Here is a 24,516-nt window from a genome sequence, read left to right as displayed (position 1 = left end):
AAGTTTTCTTAAGTATTTTATAATTGCATAACTTGATGTTTAAATTACAAGTTGATCGATGTTCTGTGGGACAGTAGCCTTGCACAATGGTTTTAATCATTCATTTATTTTGGCAATGACACCAATCCCAGCCATACCATGTAAATAGCACCATGTACACAGTCATTTTAAACTGGTAAATAAACTAGAATGACTATGCCAGGGGAGATCCTTCAATCTATGTGTGACATAGATAAGTATATGGTTTAAATTTAATCTGGGAAACACTGATGACTGTGTTCTTTTTCTTTGGCCGGAGGTTGTCAAGTACGTACTCCAGTGCATACCAGTTTGAGTGATACATTTTAAGAATGTTTCTAAAACAGACTTTATACACTTTTTCCAACATGGGGCTATGGGACAAGCTTGAATGCCTTAGTAAAACAAATGTGAAGTAAGCTTTTCCTTTTTTATTTTTTTAAACATTTTACTACCCCATTGATAACAAAGACATAGTGTATGAATTGAGATATTCAAGAACAAATCTTTAAAATATATCATCTTAATAACTGATGTAGAATTGCATGGTTTTTGAAGAACAGGTCATATATTAGTCTTATCTACAATAGAAAAGTGTTTCATGTTTCTACATATATATCCAATACACATACACTGTACTCCAGAACTGCATTTCATGAAATCCATCTTTATGTTCACTCTATAAACAATTTCAAGATTATGTTGCTGAACTGGTTGTCATTCACAGCTGGCAATTAAAAGTGGCTGTTGCTCCTAATTTGAAGCTTTGTTTTGAACATTTTTGTTGTTGAACTGAAGAGGACTGCATGTGCCTTCTCTTCCACATAAATTCCTATAAAATAGTTTTTTGCAACAAGAATAGTGTCTGCAATTAACTGCAGCATTCCCTATTGCCTGTGTGTTACATGTCCTTGGAGATGAAGTTCTGCTGATTAATGTTTTTGAATACAGAGCTGCCTCATTATAGCAGTGTACGGAAACTATGTTTAATAGGATTTCTGGAGTATAAGTTTTCTGTAATGAGAATACAGATAGTGAAGTAAAAGGGCTTTATGAGCAAAATGGAAGCCATGCAACACTACCTAATAACTACCTCTGTGCTCTGAAGGGCTGTGCTATAATGAGAGAGCACGTTACTATTTTGATACACATTGTGCCTTTCATGAACAAACAATAATATTTCAGGCTATGAATGCTCACAATGCTGGTGGTGTTATTTAAGTTGTGATTTTACCACAGTAGGAATTTTGCGTTTGTAATGTGTAACATAGACATACTGTATGAATTGAGGATATATGCAAAAACAAATCTTCTTAAAAATATACTCTTGATAACTAATGTAGGATTGCTTGTTTTTGAAGATCAGGTCATATATTTGGTTTATCTAGAATATAAAAGAAGTGTTTCATGTTTCTACTTATATACAATATCTTGTAAGTACACCTACTCCAGAACTGCATTCATGAAATCCAGTGCTGAATGAAATGTACAATTTTGTCCCAGTTCTGCTAGGTAGTGTTCACCCTGGGAATAGAAATAACCCTTAGAGTCTTTCCCATATGGCTGGAAAAATGTTGTGATTCCCAAGTGCTTGGGCATTATTTTAAATCAGATGACTATATTTCAGAAGTCATTGGGACCATGTCCACTGCACTTTCTTTGTCTTATATACTGTGCCATACCAAAATAGCCAGGTCATACCTTTAATGAGGTATCGTGAGTTAAAAATCACAAAAATGTAAAATCGGATGGAAATACTGGCACTGGGAAAAGCTTTCACCAATTAGCAAGCATCTGCTTTGCAACAAATGTGTTCATCTAACCTCAGAGAACACTAAAATAACTCAGAGGCAAGTTGATTTGTTGAACTCTGAAAGCTTATTAATCCCGCTTGCTGAATCTGTTGGCTCAACACTTCACAGTCTGCTTCATCTTCCTTTTTTCAAACCTTCAGACTATTACAGGATGTAAAAAGCACTTTACATTCTGTTTAATGTAAATTTTATTCATCGTGTCATGTCAACAGTTTATTGGTATATGCTGTATAAAGCCATTGTTTGACAGCATTTGGTAAGACTGTACTGTTAAACTTTATGACTAATATATAAAATAGTTCTTGATTTCCTAATTAAATTATAATCCATTAATACAGATTATTTTATTTTTAATGAAGTACCACCCTTAAGGTCCTTTAAAATGTGATGCTTTTGTTTTGCTGGCTTGTAGAGGCATTGATTTAACCTCTTGCAGGCTTTGTTTCTGCCTGCAAACATGACTTGGTTTTCAGTGTTTTATCACAGAAAACCATACAGGGTTGTTTAAGGTTTTCTGTAGCAGATTTAAGTAGGCAACTTTATTAACTCGAATCAACAGATCAAGTCCCTCTATAAAACAACATATTGTAAGACTTTTAATGGCCGTGTCCTTCTTGCAGAACATAAAATACAGTACCTAATCGAGTGCTCATTGATACATGACTGGCACAGCTCCCTGGTGCTTGAATTTAGATACGCCAACTTCTTTCATTTCGGCACACATCTGTAATAACGGTTTATCCCAGACATTGATAAGGTTTTAAACATGAAAAGTAAATTGTGCATGCAGAAAGCATCTGTGTTCTTTTATAATCCTTATGCATCATATTACTGTATATAATGTTTTTTTTTATTGTGATGCTTTTTGCAGTGATATAGTCATCTATATCCACAAGCCCGATACTGTATGGCGTGCTTGTGAAGAATGTCAGTCAACTACTTTTCTCAATAAATATTGACACAAATAGGCAAGTGATGATGAGTAAATGCTCATAAAGCATAAGAGATATTTCTTACACACTTCAGAAATGTCATAGTCCCATGTGTAAAGAGCATGACTGGACTAACGTTCAAAATTAGTACGAATCATTTGGTAAAAAAAATGACAGACTTAGTCTTGGTATTTAGAGTTTTAGTCATTTCAGCCTATAAAATGAATGGTGCCAAGAGCAAACAATATGTGTCTTAATGTGTCAGTCAAACAAAAGTATTAGATATTTAAATACAACTCAGTTTGTACCAATATTTACAAGATCCTATATGTGTTTTTCAGTATGAAGGTTTGTGTTTAAAATGCATTTTGAAATTGTTTCCGAGTCAGAATGAAGAAATACCAAAGACAAAAGGTGCCACACCAAGAATAGCCTATTTTTCTTATATTACACTTTTCTTCTCCATTGTTTCCAGAAGCAAAAACCCAAAGGTCCACATAGATTGTAGCAGCCTGTATAACAAACATTAAGTGTGTGATTATGTTTTACTGTATTTTTTAGGTACTTCCTTAAATGAAGCAGATAGCATTTTTTTTTCTCGGAGATTTAAAGAGCAGACCTTCCGCAGCAAAGAGAATATTTTAATTCTACAAAAGTCAAAAGCATATACTGATATAAAGAGTTTTCAGGTTAAAATGTCAGTATATCCAATTATTCTTAAAGCATCTTACTGTATATATACACATACATTAGTTTTAAAAAATTAAAAATTTTCTATTTTAAATATATACATATTTGTTTAAAACTATTTTTTTCGCTTATTGCGAAGTGAAAGGTTAAGGCGATGTTTATCAGGCTTATGGAATCCCAGTCATGGTCAGGATGCCTCATCGGACAGCTGGTGAACATAAGTGTGCAACTACAGTATGTATGCCTGCTGTATAACTGGTAGTAAACTGCAAGACTGAAGTGTGTGTTAGAGGGCTCTGGGGTTGATTATCATAGAAGTTGCTTGAGAGGTTGATGAGGCAAAACTCTGTTGTTGAAAAACTGTTCAACCTGTCTGGTAAGAGCAGAGTTTATAGTGTACTAGTTGTTTTTACACATTCTATTTACAGTACAGCTATATATATTAAGAGCCTTTAAAATATATTAAAAGGTTACCTTGCATTCTGTCAAACAGCACCAAGTTACTTTTTCAATTTAATATTGTTTTTTATACAATAACTACGTGCAAAGTCCTGGTTTTGCTTTTCGAGTTTGTAGAGGGTCTTGTGTAATTGAACACATGGTCTTTGCCATCCCAAGGCCTTGCTTCTGTGTGGTTGGGTTTTCAACAAACAACACACGGATGAAAGCTCTCACCGTCCTGTTCTAACTTTCTGTTTCTGCGTGATGCTTGGTTACAGGAGGAGCCAGTTGTCAATCACATGGCAGCAAAAATTGTGGAAAATGTGTGCACCACAGTCTCCTGCCACTCACAAGGCCTCATCACTGGAGAGATAGGGCCCATGCTCTGGTACCTCTTCACACACTCCACTGTGGATTCCTTGAGAGTCACTGCCATTTCGGTAAAACCCTTAAATTCATTCCCTTCTGTCCAAAAGTGCTCTTACAAAAAAATTACAATGTGAAAAAAGGAAGTATGCAGATAACAAACACTGTGTATAGTCTTATTTTCCTTTGCTTAAATTTGAGGATATTATTTAGAATTTTAGGATAATATTTTCAAGTGAGATAATGTAGTCATTTCTTCTTTTGTTGCTCTAGTTTCAATTTATTAAAGATTTGCTGCAAATATAGTGAATGTGCATATTTTTTAATGCAAACATCAATTTGGGGGAAAAACACTATTGAGTTGTTTCAATTGCAGTTAAATTGCAAAGTTGTTTCTTGTCCTCCTTTTTGTTTTTTTAATGCTGCGTTAACCTTTGCAAGACTCTATCTTTTAGTCGATATTATATAATGGCTTGTAATGTCATAAAAGCGGTTGATCTGTTTCATTATGTCTTCATAGGCTTTGTGCCGGATAACACGTCACTCTGCCAGCGCTTTTCAAAGCGTTATTGACAAAGTGGGCCTGCCAGCTGTATTGAGCACCCTGGTGTCTGGAATCAGCCGTGTTCAGCAGTATATGCTCACCATGTTCACCGCAATGCTGTCGTCTGGGGTCCACTTGCAGAGATTGGTTCAGGAGAAGGTATACACCAAAGGAAGCTGGAAATTGAATTGTCATTATCTGCTGAATGATATGGATTTCACATTAATGAAAGGGAAATGGATTCTTCCCTGATCTAACTTTTGCAGTAAATTCCCATCATTCGTGTCTGAACCTTGCACGGTAACACATTTTCTGACAGTTAATTGGCCATTAGCAATGATGCAGGATTTTTCCAGCAGAAGTTAAACACCTATTCTGGCATTTCACAATCCATCTTAAGCAAGGATCGACTCCGGATTATAAATCTTTTCTTGTCGGCCAGTGTGAAAGCGTGCCAGTAGGAAGATATAGAAAATCTATTGAATTATGTGGGTACAGCTTAAGAGTTTGTTGTTTTTCTTTCTCTGGAGATTACAAATGGAACAGTTCATAACCTTTATCATCTCTTTCTTTAGCTCTTCTGGGTATTTGTAACACTGTAGAACCTGTAGTTAGACGGAGACATTAAAATAAAAATTGATTTATTTAGACCTGCTAAGTTGTTTCATGAGGCACTGTACTGATGTTTTTATGTCCAGTACATGAGTTTACTGTATGCTGTATGTTGTCAAGACATTGATGAACTAATAAGGTGTCATGTTGTTTTTGACACAGTGGTTCTGCACATTGACAATACCAGTTATGGGTTCTCTTGCTCAGCCAACCTGAAATCCAGATGAGAAAGAATCAGTATAATCTATTAACTTCCTTTACAAAAATCATAGATGCAGTACAGTATATATATTGCCATTCTCCATAAAACCTACTCTCTGCCTTGTTAGGACTATGTTATATTTTAGGAATTGAGGTGGAGAAGACTGGATTGGACAGAGAACTACTTTTTCCACTACTACGACAGCAATATTTAAACCATTTTGAACAAAGCCAGGAAAGCAGGCTAGTAAGGGCAGGAAAAAAAGTTCTCCTTTTCTGTCCTTTTTAGAATTTTCTTTTTCTACTGACCTCTTGATTATTCCATGTGCCATGTGATCTAAGAAGGTTGCCACAGTTTGTTGAATCTTGGATACAATTAATTTGACTTGTATTAATTTGGGTATTGCTGGTGCTACTGTGATTTCATTGTCATATTATCTGTTTAGATTGTCATTACTTAGCTAACAAACTTAAATTAAACCTTAACTGTTGTGAAAAGTGTCAGAATAGTTGCTAAAGAAGCACTTTTTTGGTACATCTCATAATATGCATTTTGCATCCATTATTCTTTTATAAAATGCAAATGTTTGTGAGCCATGTGTTTAATCATGCATTATGTTGCATAGCATTATGATTTAGATGAAGCACTAAGCAACTAAACTAATTGGGTAAGGAGGTGCAGTGAACTCAGAGCATAGCTGATAAAGTGGTTGATGTAATTACAGTTTATGCAAGACGTGGATGCTTTTGAAAATAATTAACTCAACCAAAGCAGGGCAAGCAATTGCAGTACACAAGATTGTTTTTCATAAACTGATTATTGCCATATTCTTGAAAGTGAAAGCTAACATTTTCTGTAATTACCATAGTTACCTGCCTTAATTTTCTGTTTCCCCTTTGCTTTAACCGTGCATCAAATCCTTTTATACTAATTAAATTGTGGTTTTGCTGATGTTATTTAAAGAAATCGTACTTGAAAAGACAAAGACCATACCTTAAATAATAGTTTTCTTTAATATCCTAAAATGTCTTCAAAGACAACATGGGTTTTTCTTTTCTCATGCACATCGGTGCCAACTGCTTGACTCATGCACTGTTGTGGAATAGACCCTGCAATATGGCATTTTCTTCACTGCCAAGAAAATGAAGCTCCCCAATGCCTGTTTTAATCATTACGTTATAAAACTGATCTAACAGCCAACATTTGTGTTTCAGGACTTTGTCATGAAGATCATCCGATCCTTAGAGAGTCCTTCGGCAGTCATACGTGCAAAGGCTTTCCTGGTGCTTTTACAGGTTCTGATGAACAACAGGGAGATGCTGCTGTTGTGCTGTAATTCCAGGTACACAAAGCAATCAATTTACATCATTCAGTAGCACCTTCTGTGGAATATAGGTCTGAGATCCTGGCAGAGTACTACATAGAAAACACCATTAAGAGAGTGGAAAGTCAATTAGCTTTGAAAATATCTAGACAAATCACGGCACAATAATTGTGATAAAATTTAAACTAAAAACTAGTTTTAGTTTTGGAATAATGTCTTTCTTGTAAGATCTGCTGGAACGTATGTAGGCCTGTGAATGTTATATTGTAAAATATAAACTAACAACAACCACCTAATTACCTTATTAGCCTTAAGATCCTGCACCATTTTTTTTTGGCTTCATCACGTTGTGGAGTTTAGTTTTAATAATTACTAAACATAAAAATATAGGTACATGCAAGGCAACCTATGAATGTCTGAGCATTATGCCGTGGCATCGAATTTGGTGAAATGTAACCACTGAGTGAACATTTAACTAGTCTTCTAAGAAATTGGAAAAATGTTCAATAGCACTGTAGCATGAGTGAGACGAGAGGCATAGAGATCTGCTTTCGCTACAAATATCAAAGTGCACTGTTGTGTGACGATATTGGAGCAGTGGAATTAGTTTTGTCAAATAGCTCAGCAGTTAGAATAATGGCTTTCTGCAGGTAATACACTATATAGATCTCTACATCAAAAAGATGAATTGAATCCCATTTATTTTTGGGTGATGCTTTCTTTATGTGCAAATAATAAGAGATAATGGTACATCGGAGCTAACAAAGTATTGAATCCAAAATATTTTTTTTATCAAAACATAGTTTCTTTAATGTAAATAGATGAACTGCTATGTTTCTCTCACCATCATGTTAGTTGATGACCATGAGTAGTCCCAAAGGTTTGAACAAAAATCAAAGATGTGTTATTGTGTTTATAAAATTTTAGCAAATAGATTTTGTCTTGTTTCACTTTAGTTGAAAAAAAAAAACACATTATATCAACAAAAATGCACATAGAAATGCAAATTGAATTAATAGAAGTCAAAGTTGGTTTCCTCAGCAAACTCTGGACCTACCTGAGATAAAATAATACCAGTAGCTTTTTAGAGTTGAAAAGGACATTTCTGAACATTTTATAAATGGCATGTATTGATGAAGTATTACATTTAGATTAAATCTAGATTAATTGCATATTAATAACAAAACCCTAATTCTGACTATAACCTGAACAATACCCTTGTACTGTGCTAGGTGGGACCTGCTGTATAGAAAGCAGGTCCCATCTGTAATACTTCTGAAATCTGCAGTATTAACAGGTGGTGTACTATCCATCAATAAAGTGTGATTTGGATTCCTAGAGTGCTGCAAAATGCCATAGCATCGCTTTATCTTAAGTGTGCTTCTCTGCGACCACCCCCACCCGCCCACACTGTGCTCCAGGAGCATTCAAAATATAAATAGAAGCATCAGAGGCTTGCTTCATCAGAAAAGACATGCCACTGACACCCTGTGGGGCGCAGTTTCCAACTAGGTTGATTACATCTCCCATGAAAGCAACAGAAAATATTACTGCATGCATGCTTTGTGTTACGGGAATCAAACAAGTCGCTGCCTAATTCTGCAGAGGAAGAACCCCGAGTTTTCATTTGAAAGTTCCTAGTTGTGCACATCTCATGGACCATTGAGCCATATTGAAAATGCTCAGTTTTTTTAGATATTAAAAAATGCAGCTGGTGGACAAGGCTGCTGCTTTTACCTGAAATATGCAGCTCACTACTAATATTTAATATTAACTAATATTTTATTAACATGCTACTATAAAGATAATTATAAAAGCAGTGCTACGTTGGGTGAGCTACACCTGAAAACTAAGAAATCCTCTTCCTTTGCAGCCATCTCTTTTATTTGTGAGCAGGCAAGGTACTAATTGTCATCACCAGTGGTGAACTCGCAGTCAGGATAGAGCAAGACTGCTTTAGCAGAACAGCGATCACCTTTCTGAAGAACTGAGTGCTTAGTTCTTGTTGGCTTTTCTGGAGCATAGGGCATGATGGTTAAAACAGGATTGAAAAACCCTTGCCCAAATTAAATTACTACATTATAGAATCATGCAGTGTGTAATCTAAAACATAAAAAATATGTGGTGCATAAAAACAGGATATGTAATGGCTCCTAGTAAATATTTACATTACTCTTACGATTATGTTATATCGAACGTAAAGTGGAAATATTTGAGCTGTACAAAGTCATAATAGAAATGCAAAAACATTGTAGTGTATAACCAGAAAGTAGAATAACATAGAGCAAAACTGTTGGAAGTTGTAATAAACTTCAGTTCTAGCTTTTGGATTAAAGACATGAAGCATTGAACGTGTGACATGGCTTTTCGCTCCATGTTTCATGGAAGATGCAGAAGAAAAACCTAAGATTATAATTAACACATGACGGGGACTTTTTCATTTCATCTTAGTGTTTGTCAGATACAAGTAGTGAACTGTATTTTCACCACCTCTACTTGAAATATTAAAGATGTGACTTGTATAATTTAATTCCTGTCTGTATTCTCAAGGATAATTGTTTCTCTACAGCATGACTGAAGCAGTTCAAGTGAATATCATAAATGAGCTAATTATTTTATATAGGTCAGCAGCTGTGCTGGGCAGGAGGGCCAGGCAAGGCAGAGTTTCAGGGCCTCTGTCAGTGTGGCCTTTCCTACAGATGCTGTTAAACAATGACAAGAGCTGTTTATTTTTTCAGTGCATTTTTACTTTTAAAAATTACATTTTAAAAAGTGCTTCTGTAGTTAGTTGCTCAGAACTAGGCAATTTAAATTTAGAAAAACTAAACAGTGAGTCCATCAATGAAACCTGTCCTGTTGTATATCATCTACTGTAATTATCGTTTATTATAACAAATCATTCCAGCAATCCATACTTTGCTACAGGAAGACAATATAATGAAAAATTCTGTAACACAGTGTTTGTGAACACTGTTATTATCAAACAGGGAAACTGAAACCGTAACAGATCATTAATTTTGAAATTATCCACTGAACTTTGAGTCATAAAATGTGAGTGTGAAACTTCTACTTCTTTTTTTCCCTTATTTAAAGAATTTTCAAGGGATTTACAATTATTTCATACGTTCTGAAATGTACTTTACTTTATCTGATAGATTTAATTAATGTATACATTTTAAAAACCTAGTTCTTTGGTATTAAAATAAAAATTGGAAAGTTCTTAATTTTCTTATGTTATTCTCTTGGTGGCTCTCCAGTAAACACAGTAATGTGATTTTCAGTGAAGTGAACATTCAGGATCATTGTTAAGAGGAGCAGTTATACTAATCAGCAGAACCCTTTGGAAATTATATAACTTCCCGTTACGGTAGTGGGAAACTAAAATGTCATCTTGGCTCTGTCTGTCAATCCATGACATTGTATTACTCTTGAAATTGCTGTAGGGTTTCAATTATAGAGCAAGGCATTTAGGCTGACAGTCACATAGTGTTTTACAAAAGAGTGAACATTAATTTGTTCTTAAAGAGACTGTGCATTCCAGGACTATGCTATCCGACTCACAACCAGGGCACTTGATCTTGACACGCAATAGCATACATGTTCATTTGTTCTACATGTTGTTTTATTAGTTAACCTGTACTAATTTGCAGCACTGATTTCTTATCTCATTGTGATAATGATAATGATGATGATGGTGCTAGCTGTATTCATGTGAGCACACCTGGTCAAAAAATATTTCTGTCCCGGGTTGTGCTCTGTTGCTAAGACGTTACCAGCTCAAGCCTGGCTCCTGTCACTAGCCAGCGGTGTCTAGGATGAATCGTGTGCAGTGTGCTCCTTACCCCTAGGTGTAGGGCAGGAGGTTAGGCAGCAGGCTTCTCTGATCTACCACTAATACAATGGCTTCAATGACTCAGCGGCAGACGTTTATAAAGGTACAGTGTGAAGAAGAAACATCGTTTTCTTATATAATATGCCTATTTACTATATAAATATATCTATTCTTATTTATAGAAAATAAAAAAAAAATCGTAAGAATCCAAAATAAAAGGAGAAGAGTTTTATACTAAATATTGTTTGCTTAAAAACAGTTATATTTTTTCTTATCTTTCAAAGCAGAAATCTGTTTTTCCTATTTCCATCTCAACAAAATACAGAAGCTGGGAATGTTAACAAGATCAAGGATTTTATTGATGAGTTTTATGTTCCAGTTGTTTGCATTATAAAACTACACCTTTGGGACCTGTTATGCAGTTCTAATAAATTTTGTAACGCTTAGCAGACAGTACAATGTTACCACTTTATTTAAGAGTTATTCTGAACATGCTAAAATATGGAGGCCGTTTCAAAAGAACCATAAAGAGCCATATTAAATCTAGATTGAATTTTGGTAGCCAAATACTTGATGTAGTAAACACCTATAAAATAATAATGAGAACCTTTTTATTTGTTCATGTTTTCTTTCTTTTTTTCATTTCTGCTTGCTTTGTTTTTTTGTAATCAGGCACTTAGGTGAGGTTTAGTGGATCATCCACCTTTCTGCACTTTTAGGATTGTTCTTCAGATGAAAGAGGAGCTCGAAATTACTTTATAAAATTACAATAAAATGTGGTGGCCTTGGCTCTAGTAGATATGACTGATGTTTGAAGATATAAAAAAAGCTTTTAGTTCTGTGATTATTTCAGAGATAGTTGAAGCAATGTATTTTAGTTTTACTTTTGATCTTTTATACGCTTCTTACTATTGAAGTGGGATGACTGAGGAATAATTTGAGTGCCTTGATGTATTGTTTCATTGGAATATGGATTGCACATGAATAAGTACACCCCTTCCTATCACTGGAACAAAGTCAGTTACTCTATGAACTGTAGTGGCACTTAAAACAATAGGAAATATTACATTGTCTGAACTGAAGGCTGTTTTCATTTACACTCTTGCTGAATTGTTTTAATGTATTTCACCTGGCCTAGATGGGTATGATCCTTTCCACCTGTTTCATCAGTCGAATCTGTGGCAACAAAAATATAGCATTTCTGGGCCTGTCATCCTGCCGGTGTGTAAAAGTGTTTTGTTAAAATACAAAATGATTTTAAAAACATGCAGTAATGCTTTGATGCTTTTATTGTACTATAGTTATACAGTGTGTGCTATCAGCTAGGTTGCTCAACATCTGTCCGTAGAGTTATGAAAATTGTTTCTGCATTCTAAGACCAAAATGCTGAACATAGCAACAGCTAAAAATGAAATATGTCTGCTTAATTATATTGACGGAACATGCCTTGTATTATCACAAATATATGTGTCTCTAAATCCAATTTGATAAATGATGTAACAGTTTTCTATACAGTACAGTCACGACCATAGTTGTTAAAAGCATTTCAAAAGGGTTAAAGTCAGTCCAGAGTAGATGAAGTATATCGGCAGTTGCTACAATAATTAAAAATTCTTTCAAAACTGTGACCGGTGCAAAAATGCCGCATTTTACCAACACTATTTAATTTGTAGAAAGTATAAACTAAATCGTTCCTGTCCTCTGTTTTTCAAGACCCATTTCTGTTCGTTTACAGTTCAGAGGGCTGCTGAATAATAACATCTCCCCTCCTCTTTGTAGACTGGTGATGTACATTGAAAGAGACAGCAGAAAGGCCACGCCAGGGAAGGAACAACAAAGCAGCAATGAATACCTGTCAAAATGCCTGGACCTGCTCATCCGTCACATTGTGCAGGAGCTGCCAGCGGTTCTAGGTGAGTCAGTCACATGACAGGAAGACGTCTTCAACGAGAAAAAAAGATGAGGATGAGTATCACAGACTTCAACGTGACAATTGTTCTCTTCTTTTTAAATACCTTACTGATTTTATTTTTAAAAAACCACAACTAATCCTGTCCTAGTCTGGAATACAAATGCTTTTTTTTAGTTCCGTAGGTGTTAGCATGGTACTGTATGTCCCAACAGAGTGCTGTATTAGTAAGGCACAGTACTCAAAAACATATTTGTATGAGCCCTAATGAACTTTTCGGTCTTATGTGCCATTGACTTTGTACACAAGTCCTAGGCAGAACTAACTCAAGCACATGTAACTACAATTTTAAAGATCTAATTGGTTTTACTTAAACCTGTCTCCTCATTTTCCTCATTGCAGGAATTTGCTTTGCCAGTGAAATACAGAATTACATGTTTAAATACTTCTGACAGATGGATTTTTTATGTTTATTTTTTGCCAGGGGATGTCCTTTCTGCATTAGCGAATATTTCAGGCCGAAAGCATCCATCAACTGTACAAGCAAAACAGTTAAAGCAGTGTCTTCCCATGATGGGTGTAGTACTTCATCTTCTGACATCACAGGTGAGCCACCTTCTTCACACCCACTTTGGTTTAAATGTTTTCTGATGCTTTCTTATATTATTGTTTGACTGGTGTTACATATAGATATAGTGTGATTTGCTGTTACTGTACATAGAGTATATGCATAGAATGTTGGGGTCATCTGAAGAAGGTAGGACAAAGACAGGGACCTCAATGTAGAAGATCTCTCAGAGTTCTCTAAACAGAATGCAACAGAGGAATATGTGCTGACAGTTTTACTGCAAATGTTTCCGATGTACAATTCGCCCTTGTGAACAACAATACCTGAATTTCAAAATATTATTTCCTATACTGTAGTCCTCATTCTGCTGGTTTCATGTCCATATTGCATTGTCAAAAACAGTTTAAAAAATACTGTGCTTCAAAAAACTGTTCTGTGAAAGAGTTGCAGTTCTCCAAGCAAACCTTGATATTGAAAAACCATTCGTATGTGTTGAATGCAAATGAAACTAAAACACTTTGATAATGTAAACACAGATTCAAGATAAGCATGTTCATTTCCAGTACTTTGCTAATAAGTGTTTATAAAACTGTCCCTAAATGATATAAAGCTGTCTTTATTCTGTAATGTTTGGGTATGACATCAGGTTATAATTTAAAAACATGTTCCTGACAATAACATTTGGAAGCCACATGTGGTGTGACTACCACTATGCAAGTGGTGTGTATAGTACACGCTGTGCAGCTTCTACCTTGAACCCAAGCATGCGATCGGAGTGGCACAGACTGATAGAAATTCTGTCCAAGACTCAGAAATCTACAGTATGCGGTGTAATATCCAGTGTGGTATCTAGATGCACACTGCAGTACATGGTGATTGTGTGATTGTGACGCTGAGTACGATTACCTACAGATCTGGGTCTTTCGACAATAAGATTGCGCTTGCCTTTTGGCTCAGTTCCTTGGCTAGGACTTCCTTACCCTCCGGTATTGACTTTAATGTTGGGAAAGGGCAGTAGATCAGGAGGCACCAACTGGGAGGCTGCATACCCCCTGGAAACCTACGTCTTTAAAACCACAGGCTGGGGTTAAACCTGTACTCCAGCATTACAGTATGTTAACTTTTTTTTTCTTGTCGTCCTTGGTATCGTTGACGACAAAAGAAAGATGTTTAGATAAAAATAAAAGCTCAAGCAGAGATCTGATTCGGTGGTAGCATAACTGCCTTAAGAGGCATGCCAGGTTTTTAGCACCCACACAGAATGTCATTACACTGTGATGAAGCTGTTAGAATCTCCCGGATCTCTTTAGATCTTAATAGTTTTTCATCAGGACTACGCCTAACCAAATATATCTCAAGTTTTTACTGTTTTTTGTGTTTCTACACATTAATATTCACAAGTAAACGGGGGGGAAAAAAGAGTTCACTAGGAATGTGCTTCTGATTTACAGAAATGGGCTCCCCTGTGACACTGCCAGAGCCCATTCTTACTGATATTTAGAAAATAGTATTACTAAGTTATAATAGTCAGTTATTTTTCTCTGTCAGATTCAATTTATATTTTAAAGACCAGATTACAGGTGGGATATAGATTTTCTTTCTCAGTAAAATGTTGACAGTGGGGATTGAGCAGGATGATTCCTGCGTCCTGGGAGCTGCTGGTTCAAGTCCAGGCTAGGAGCTCGTGGGGAACACTCCATTATTCGCACGCCCCAGGTTTTTGCTGGCCTTCATCATTGTTGTAGATACAGTCCCGGCTATTGAGGTGGCGGCCGGCACAGGTCGGTATTCGAACATGACCTTGCAGTCTACCCTGGCAGACAGCCGAGGTGCTCAGTGAAGTGAGCTGCTGGAAATACGTTTACTGAGCGTGATATGACTGGACCATATCATGAAAATTTCGCAACAACTTACATTCTCATGGTTTCCAGTTCACATTCTCGAGCAGTATCTGACCTGTCCCAGGCACAGCGGGAGCAGCACATGTTAGAACATCCTGAACAAAAAACTCTTAAGCTTTGAAGGCAACAACTGATAATAAGAGTCATGACTCAAAGCATTGCCTTTCAGCATTTGCTGTATTATTTATTAACTCATTCAGCTGACTTCAGTGCTATATAGTGGAAAAAAGCACTTTGTTAAGCAGGATTAATGGAAAAATAAATGTTTGGAACCTCTGTGTCAACATACATAAGTTTGAACATATGTAATTTTTTAAATTGATGTGGATATAATTACAGTATGCCAACATGTGTGTATAGTTATTTTTTTATGTTTTCAGATATTTAGGCCACAGGTTGCAACAGAGGAGTTTCTGTTCAACTTTGGGACACTTTTGGTAAGTTATTGATCCAATGTTGGAGCGTGCTTGTCTTTGGCGGTGGTTTTGCACAACATTTTCTGAAATATTTTGCCGGCTGCATGTAGTTGTTTTACATATTTAAAATGTTCACTTTTGGAAGAAGAAGGCAAGTTGGACTGAAACACCAGTTGCTGAAAAAAAGCCTTTTGTTCCGGCTGCTCTGGTTTCTGCACTGGATCTAACCATTGACATGTGAACAAGAAGACCGTACTAATGTTCTTTCCCCTTTGTTTCAAAATGATGAACCAATCACTAAAATTAAGACCAGTTGCAGAAATAAAGCCTTCTGTTACAGCTCCTCAGGTTTTATAGTATTAACATTGATGTGAAATGAATGAATCTTCAATTCCTCACTTCTCTGTCTAATCTGTGCTGTGGCTGGGCTGCTGCACTTTGTTTGCCACTACTGGTGGAGGAAACAGGTGGCCTCTTATGTATAATATGCTATAGCATCCTTTGGGTTACAAAGTATAATCCAAATACTAGAAATTAGCAGTGATAAAAGGGCTGTCGTGTTTCATTTCTTAAAATGTTGAGATTCTGAAGGTTGAAAGAAGTTGAATGGGTGTTTGTTTTATTTTTATTTCACAAACTGTGAGTGGCAGGATTTCAGGTCACCGCACTTAATTCTTTTGTATGTTCCACAGCATCATCTCAAGTCCATAGACTCCTGTGAGACCAGCTTGGATAGTGCAGTAGGTGTGTGTTCTCCTGTGATTACCTGTTCTACTTTTCACGAGCACATAGCAAGCCGTGCAGTAAAGGGGTGTTCACCTTGTTGATTTTCAGGACAAGCAGCCTCGGAAGATCTGTTCAGGAGCACCCTGTCAGCACTCGAAGCAGTGACACAGCACCCAGCACTGCTGACGCAGTACCATTCGACTGTAAGTGCTGCCAGCACAGAAAACAATCTCTGGCGGCTCTCCCAAATACACAGTAGGGCCGTTAACCAGTCTAGCTTTGCATGCAACTTGTTAAAACGTCTGAGTGCAGGCAAAGGCATGGAGCTGGTAACTGCATGTTGAACAGATTCCCTCTCCAGTTGGCGTTTCTCTGTTTGAATGCACTGACGGGCAGAGAGGGAGACGGAGGGCACGCATCTGGTGATGAAAATGCACAGTCTGAGTATTTGGTTCTCCCTTGAGAATTCAAGTGAAAGGCCCTTGTTATAAATATTGACATAAAAGTTCAGCTGTCAGTTCTGCCTTTAGAGTGTCTTAGAGCTTCAAAAAAATTTTGTTGATCAAAAGGAGTCCAAGTTATTCACGGTGTCACATTGAGAGAATGTCTTAGGGTGCTTTATAAAATAAGGCAGTTTAATTAAACTTTGTCACAAGTGATTTCACTCTACAAGGTTGTTATTCAAGTTCAAAAGTTGCAGCAGTCTTCTAATAATAAGTAAATTGAAGTAGATTTTCTTAGTGTTCCTTGCTGGAGTAAAAGAAAACTTAATTGGTAAATCTGTCAGCTGCCGTTTATTCAGTTTAGGAGATGTTGTATCATGTATAAAATTAACATACTGTATCCTTGCTTTCAGCACAATGTTTAAGAAAGAAGTGCACCAGAAAAATAACCATATGTGTGTGTTTTATAAATAGAAGTATAAAACATTTTTTTTATTTCTTTAATCTGGAAAGTTTAATTAGTGCATCAAAAACAGCTGAACTGAGGTCTTAGTTGTTTTTGTTTAACTGGTTATACTTCATATGTGCTGATTACAAGACCGGTAAATTATTTATATTAATGCAGTAATTTTTCTTATAATTACTGAGATTTTTGATACACAAACATATCCTTATATAGATTTATCAAACCGGCCTTTGAGATGGATTCATTAGTCTTATTACTGGTGGGTATTTTTATGTCCTTACCCTCCTGTATTGTACATGTCCAGACATACCGTGTTTCACCTGCTGCAGGAAACATGTATATACATTCACTTGTTATATGAAAAGTGCTTTTTCCTTGAAAAGTCCCAGCAACCTACCCAAAGAAATCTCACACACTGTAACATTGTGGCAAAGGGAAAATGCTGTAATGAACAGAGAACATAATACATGGGAAAATATATATAATTTTTTGCTTTAAATCTACCGATCCAAAATATTTGAAAAAAATTATCCTTATTGATATAAATAGCCTCCCTTGAAATGACCAGAAACAAATATACTGATGTACTACAGTATATCCAAAGACAATCTGATCACATGTCAATCATACTGACCAGAACAAATCTTTTCTCATAGCATAATCAGGAAAAAAGCAGGCTTTCGATACCCATAATAAATGTTATGCCTATGTGGAGCCTTCAGTAAACGTGAATCTTTTGCAAGCGGTTCTATAGCAACATTGTGTTCAGACAGTGCGCCCCCAATGTAAATGTGTCCTCCAGAGCTCACAGTTAGATGCCACATCAGAATATGTGTGTTTGTTTCTATGGAAATAATAATAAATCATTGTAATTATAAAAAGAGCCAACATAAGGACTTGGCTCATCTCTATGATCAAAGGGCAGTGGCTAAGTTGTATTTACATAGAAATAGGAGTTCTCATAATGGCTTGCTTTGTATCCTGCTGTAGCCAATTACATATTTAAAGGGAGCGTGTCTTTTAGCTGGAGTATGTATATAATTACACGTAGATATTTGAATATCTGCTACAGTATATATTCATAGTTTCTGTGTAATGAAGTATGAAGCCTATATCCTTCTTTTCATGCCCTGAATCCCCTTTTTAAAGGTTGTGGACTCCATCCTCCCGCCTTTGGCTTCGCTAGCGGTCAGCAGAAACGGTAGGAGACCCTCCGCTGTCTCGGTCTTCCCGAGGTGTGCCAGTTGCGGTCACTGTGCAGCGAGGCGCCAGCAGGTGCAGTGCCGCTCTCCCGCTCACCGCAGAGGCTCAGGGACGAGCTCAGCCCGGACCTGAGCACCGGTTGTCCTTCAGCTTCACCTGCCGGACTCCCTTGTGCAGTAATACAGAGCTGTGCAGCGGGCCCGCGATTGTGTAATTGTGCGTGACACTGACGTTGAGCCGCAGTGCGGAGCTGTAGCCAGAAGGCAGTGGGCTCAAACCCCAGGTGGGCTGCTGCTGTCGTGCCCTTCAGAGAGTACTTCACTCACACTGCACCAGTCAGACGCCTCACTGTATAAACACCGATGCAACTGCAACTTCCTGTGGCTGAATTAGCCAGCTGATTTCCTGTTATCAGTCATGATGCACTCGTGGCCCAGATGGAACTCTGCATAACCCATGAATGTGCAGGGGCTCTGCAGCCAGGGGAGTTCAGTAAAACCCACAGTCCCTTTTCCTGCAGCGGAGTGGCGGGTCTGCAGCTTGCGGGTGCTGTCGGAGATAACGCTGCTGCTGGTGAACCATGAGGCTGTGGAAAAAGGCGAGACTCTCAACTCCAACAGCAGACTGCTGGCTCTCATTACAGAGGCCTTGTTTCCACAGTAAGTCAACCGCTAAGCTCCTCTCTCCCTTCTCCCTCCTCCCTCCTCTCACTGGATCCTTGCCAGCTCATGCTTATGCAAATACAGCACTGCAAAAAAAACAATTAATAAAAAATAAGACACAACTGCTGTGTGTCAGGGTAGGGCCTGGGATATATATATATATTGGAAAAATTTGAATTATTCAAATCTAATTCAAACCTCTAAGCTTTATTTATCTTTTTTTATTCTGGCAATGTACATTTTCAGTTATAGTTTGTAGCAGATTCCTTTTCTGGTGGTTTTATTAGACCGTTTCCATAACTATGCTAAAAGCTGAAAACATATTCACAAAGCTTTGTCAAAGGTCACTATGACCATCACATTTTCAACTGGTATTTTTCACACTTAAATTTTAACTTGATTGTTTTTCACAGTCTTCAGCTAAAAAGACCCTGTGAAATACTGTATTTAAAGTTTATAACATTGTGTTTAGAGTTGAATGGAAATACCATTCTTCTGTTTGTTTTTTTCTTTTTCTAGGTATGAAACGCTCCTTCTGGAGCCAGATCCGATCCCAGTGTACGCTCTGAAACTGCTCGTAGCTTTAACTGAGCATAGCCCCGCTCTCAACAGGTAAACAACCCTGGCTCTTCAAGAGCTGAATCAACCCACAGCCAGCGACTCTTCGCATGTGAGAACAGTGCTCGTGCGCTGAATCTGTGGCCCAAAGGGAAATCGCTCCCTTGGTTTTTTACATTTCTAAACTAAAACCACCACTTTCCTTCTCCTTAACTGCATTTTAGATCTAGTTCTGTAATTACTATAATCTGGAAATTATTTGTAGCTTAAAATAATAAAATAGGGCATGTGATAAGAAATAATATGCAATCTTCTATCTGTGTACAATGCCGTGAGTGACATTTTAAATAATTTCTCGAATACCTTGTCATTATAAGTGGGTTTTAAATCCCAAGCTAACTAAGCGGATATCCGAGCATGAATGCTGCACCTTGGGAGGTCAGGTGGGCTTGAGTCCAATGTATAAAAAGCAGAACTGATAAATATTGCAAATTGTAAGTTGAATTATTTACAGTTAATTCATGTATTAAAAATGAGATGACATAATGCATGACTTTTTCATGCTTTTGGCTTTTTTGATTTGGGTGCATTGATTCACAATGTGTTCTCCTTGGGAAGAACGATTTTCTGCAATGCAACACACAAAGAAAGATGTTTTAAGATTTTAGATTGAGAGAAAACAAGGCATGATGGAGTCGCATCTTACAAACTTTTTATTTGCACAAGGTTGGTGAAACTAGTATTTATTTAGTGATCGGCCTCAGTTTTCTTTTCTAGAAAAAAAAGAGTTTCAGCATTTTCTGAAGTTCTGCTTTATACAGTACAGTACATGAAAGAAAATGAGACTAAAGCACAAACAAGAGTATGTAACAAAATAGTAAGAGTAAAAAGAATAAAATGGCGATGGTCTAAATGCATAACAGCAAAAATAAAAGTAAGATATGGGGATAGAAATATGAATTGAAATGTTTGTGCTAATGCATTGCATGAAAATACCATAGCTAGTGTTGTGTGGACGAATGGGGAGACATTTATCCAGCAATGGAGTGCTTAAAGGCTGAGGCTGATGGTGTACAGGTTGATATGGGCATTGACTCACTTGGTAAAAATAAGGATAATTAACTTTTTGCTGTTACATCTTCAACAGATAGGTGCGAGGGAAAACAAAAAGGAGATTGAAACTTTAGCTTTCAGCAAGCCACTCTTCCAGAGCACACTATTGTAACAGAAAGGAATTATTTCGATTGTGAAATATAAGATGGGAAGATGTTTCCACGAAGGACTAGAGATGTCCTGGAAACAGGTGTGGGCTTCGGAATGGTCTTTAGGACCTTTGAAACATTTCGAATCTGCAGGCAGTAACAATGACGGAGCGCTGGCTGACAACAAATAAAAGGACAGTTATAAAAAACATTAACCACCCACAACTTATATTTTCATCCTAATTCTACATTTGCAACTGTTAAAGTAAATAGTTGACTGTTAATTAATAGTGTAAGTGCACATTAATGTTGGCAAAACATGAAAGTGCACATTCATTATCCATAGAATTAATAATAATTATTGAAGTAAAAAGTATATCTCTAAAATAATAGCATATTTTTCTAATTGCAATTTTTAAATTTATATTCATACCCTTTATAGGCCGGAAATAAATATTGTAAATTTAATATGTTAATGTTTCCTTAGTCCGCTGCTTGTTTCACAAGGGCTCGAGAAGTTTGGAAAAAAAAAAGTCACCTCAAATTGCCACCGGTCGTTAAGGGAAAATGAACACAGAAGAATAAGAAGTATTTTATCCAAACGCGCAATCAGAACAGAACAATGTCTTGGGAGGATAACTTACACCCAAGGGCAAGGATTGGGAATCTTTAAAAAAAAACTAATAACTAGCTGAATTTATTACAAAACTATGAAAACCAATGGATGATTATCATAATCATAATTGTGAGCATATTGAAATACTGAATTTACATTCAGTTTTCTTTGTGCAACACAAATTGAATGTACAGTTGCAAATGTATTTGCTGAATCTATCTTTTAGTTACATTGTATCATGTATGAATATATTTGCGAGCTAACTGAAAATAACATTTATCGATTATAGAGATGATGTAAAGTTGTTATTTAGAGTAAAACAAGATTGAAAAACATTTTTCCTTCCTCATTATGTCACAAAATGTCTTAAACATTTTAATAATAACATAGTATTTTGGAATATAATTGTTTAACCGTTACAGGACACTGAACTGAACAAGTACTTTAACTTGTTTATTTACACTTTTGATCAGGAAAGTAAGTGCTGTTTATTCTGCTAAAGCTTGGGCTCTTGCGTTGTGTTCATTGAGAGCACCAAACATACAGCAGAATTATTTTGTTCTCAAATGTCCTCCAGACTCTGTATTATTTGTCTCCGTTATGGATATGGCATTTTATTAAAAGTGCTCCTAGGGCTATTACAGTAATATGGTAACTCCTTTCCCTGCACTTTTTTCACGCAGCAGTAATATTATCAAGCAAGGTGCTGCTGTGCACAGACTTGTCAGGTTTTCTTTATCGTCGGGAGAATGGGAGATCGAGAAATCCCAACATAAGGCAGAGATTGATTGCAGTCATTCAGATTACTGCTTTGTGATCCAGACTCACTGATCTCTGTAAGCTGAGCATGTCCAGACAGTATCTCTGCTGAATAATGTGTCACCTGTGGGCTGTATAAGACTAAAGAGTTGACAAAGGATGTTTTAAAAGCCCTCTGGGTGTTTTAAAAATCTTTCATCTTTACTCACTTGTAATAACTCGTAAATTACACTTGACTACCAAACTTTATTGTTCCATCTTAATGTTTTGAAGTGAGATGAAACAGAATGCAAAAGCACTAATGGACTATACACATAATTCAGTGCTTCTGGTGCTGACAAGCACAGACCCTGTAAAGTCAGATCTTACCCAAAAGAAATCCTTAAAACTCTTTGATTTACTTTGCTGTGGATTTTGCTTGTTTTTGGTTGCAGGGATTCTTTCAAGTTCTATGTTTCTGCGTAATATAGGACTTGGATAGGATGTTATACTTTAGACCTGCAAATTTGCAGTTTAGTATATCAATGTAAAAATTGTCTGGCTATGATATTGAAATTTATTAGTAAAGGTGGTCTTGATAGTATGAAATCGGACTGAGAATTCTAGTATTGCTCATGGCTAATGGTATAAAATTTCCCTAACAAATGTCAAAAATATGCATATAGATTACCTGAAGACTGAAAATATCCAAAAATATAAATGGTTAGATTTCTTTGCACACAATGAATCTTATTGACAAATATTGAGGTATTCTGTGAACATTAGGTGGAAGTTAAGTACTGGCAGTTTTTGTCTGTCATAGAAAGGCACAGCTTAAGATGATGACAGTGTGGTGTTGTCTGTGGTCCTGACTGCAATACTGACATGCGATTCTCTGGACCCGAGCTCACCTTACACAAAAAGTCATATTGTAATTTAGGGGAGTGAATATTATTTTCATACTTGTGTATTTCCATGTTAGAATAAAGGGGATATTTCAGAAAAGATTTGATCCTCCTCTGTAAATACTCAAAGCTGTTAGTTTTGGTGTCTGTAACCCTGTCTCATTCCCACTTGTTTAGACTTTCCAGTTTGTTCAGGAAAGCAAAAAGATTTTCACACCTGCAGCCCTCATGAAGTTTGATGTGGAGTTTGACAGCTGCACCATCAGATCGAGCTGGTCTGTTTTATTTTCTCTGTGGAACGTCTTTTCTCAGGCCACTAGCTTACAGCAGCTGTCCTGTGAAAGCCTAGGTGTACAACTAGCATGCCTTCTGTGGCACTGATTGCTGCACCAAACTGTTTAAACCGCACCATTTGTTGTGTTTCTTATGTCTGAAAGAGCTAGTGTAAGTCAATGAAGCATTCAACTGAGTTTGCAGCTGCATGCTATAGTCGATTAATTACAATTTAAAACGAGAAACGTTCAGTTTAGATTTTTACACAAGAGCTTGGTTTCGCATAAGAGTTTGAAATGATAGAGTTCTCCTGAAAATTGGTTAAAAGGGACTTTGTCTGAGCTCTCTAGCTACATTGGCCCATTGTATGAAACGTGTGGATTCTGTGCTGTCTGCAACTTATTCTTTTGGACAGGCATTATCATCCAAAATAACATTGGAAGGCAATACTTTGCTGAATATGTTTGTAATCTAATTTTCATATTGCTAGTCTAAACATATGTTTTCTGAAGTCAGTTTAGAGGTCTTCCTGATGCTAAAGAAGACTTATTTCATAGTTTAAGTAGACATCATCTCAGTGACAAATGCTATGGTGTGGTTATTATAAAATATGGTATGTTATTAGCAGCTTTGTTTCACTAATAGGCGTGTATTAGACATATATTACTTGTTAAACCATTAACCAAGATGTATTTTAGTAATACAGTATAGTGGTAATACATGACATAGAGGAGACCCTGAAAATAAGTTACCAGTTGTACAAAGTCTATGTTAAAATTTCTTTTTTTTATTGGCCATGTTGAGTACATAGCACTCATCCAAAATGAGTCATTTTTAATACCTTCAGTACCTTTTTATTACACAAAGACATCTTTTACCCTGTTATTAAAATGGACGTTGGTATTTGTGCTGTCAATTAGAATTTAGAGCACCTCGACATGTCATTTACCTTGCTGTCTGGGGGATGATGAAGGTTGACTACTCCTGACTGTTTGCCAGATTCATCTTACTCCTGTCTCACATTTTGCTTTCCATCTGATTCAGCACGAAACTGCCTGTGAATTGACAGATCTGTTTTTGAAACTATTCTGACAGTAATGATAGGGTTGTGGAGGAGTGCCTGTCAAACCTGAAAGTTATGGACTTTGCAAAAAG

General features: G+C 36.6%; 1 protein-coding gene across 7 annotated transcripts in view; it reads left to right on the top strand.

Annotated features, from left to right (window-relative positions):
• Positions 1-24,516, top strand: part of ulk4 (unc-51 like kinase 4) — a 113,870-nt gene that overhangs the window by 32,108 nt on the left and 57,246 nt on the right. For all 7 annotated transcript variants that reach the window (XR_015925789.1, XM_088602194.1, XM_088602193.1 and 4 more), the window contains exons 20-30: positions 4,174-4,335; positions 4,782-4,964; positions 6,834-6,961; positions 12,555-12,688; positions 13,169-13,290; positions 15,534-15,590; positions 16,262-16,313; positions 16,404-16,498; positions 18,354-18,405; positions 18,928-19,066; positions 19,589-19,681. Coding sequence is in view for 6 of the 7 variants with exons in the window: in XM_088602194.1 (XP_088458320.1) it covers positions 4,174-4,335; positions 4,782-4,964; positions 6,834-6,961; positions 12,555-12,688; positions 13,169-13,290; positions 15,534-15,590; positions 16,262-16,313; positions 16,404-16,498; positions 18,354-18,405; positions 18,928-19,066; positions 19,589-19,681 (1,217 nt within the window). In the remaining variant the exon portion in view is untranslated. The remainder of the gene's footprint in view (positions 1-4,173; positions 4,336-4,781; positions 4,965-6,833; positions 6,962-12,554; positions 12,689-13,168; positions 13,291-15,533; positions 15,591-16,261; positions 16,314-16,403; positions 16,499-18,353; positions 18,406-18,927; positions 19,067-19,588; positions 19,682-24,516) is intronic.

The sequence above is a fragment of the Lepisosteus platostomus genome, chromosome 12 (assembly GCF_059453375.1).
Source record: "Lepisosteus platostomus isolate fLepPlt1 chromosome 12, fLepPlt1.hap1, whole genome shotgun sequence".
Taxonomy (NCBI): domain Eukaryota; kingdom Metazoa; phylum Chordata; class Actinopteri; order Semionotiformes; family Lepisosteidae; genus Lepisosteus; species Lepisosteus platostomus.
This window is presented reverse-complemented; position numbering and strand designations above follow the sequence as displayed.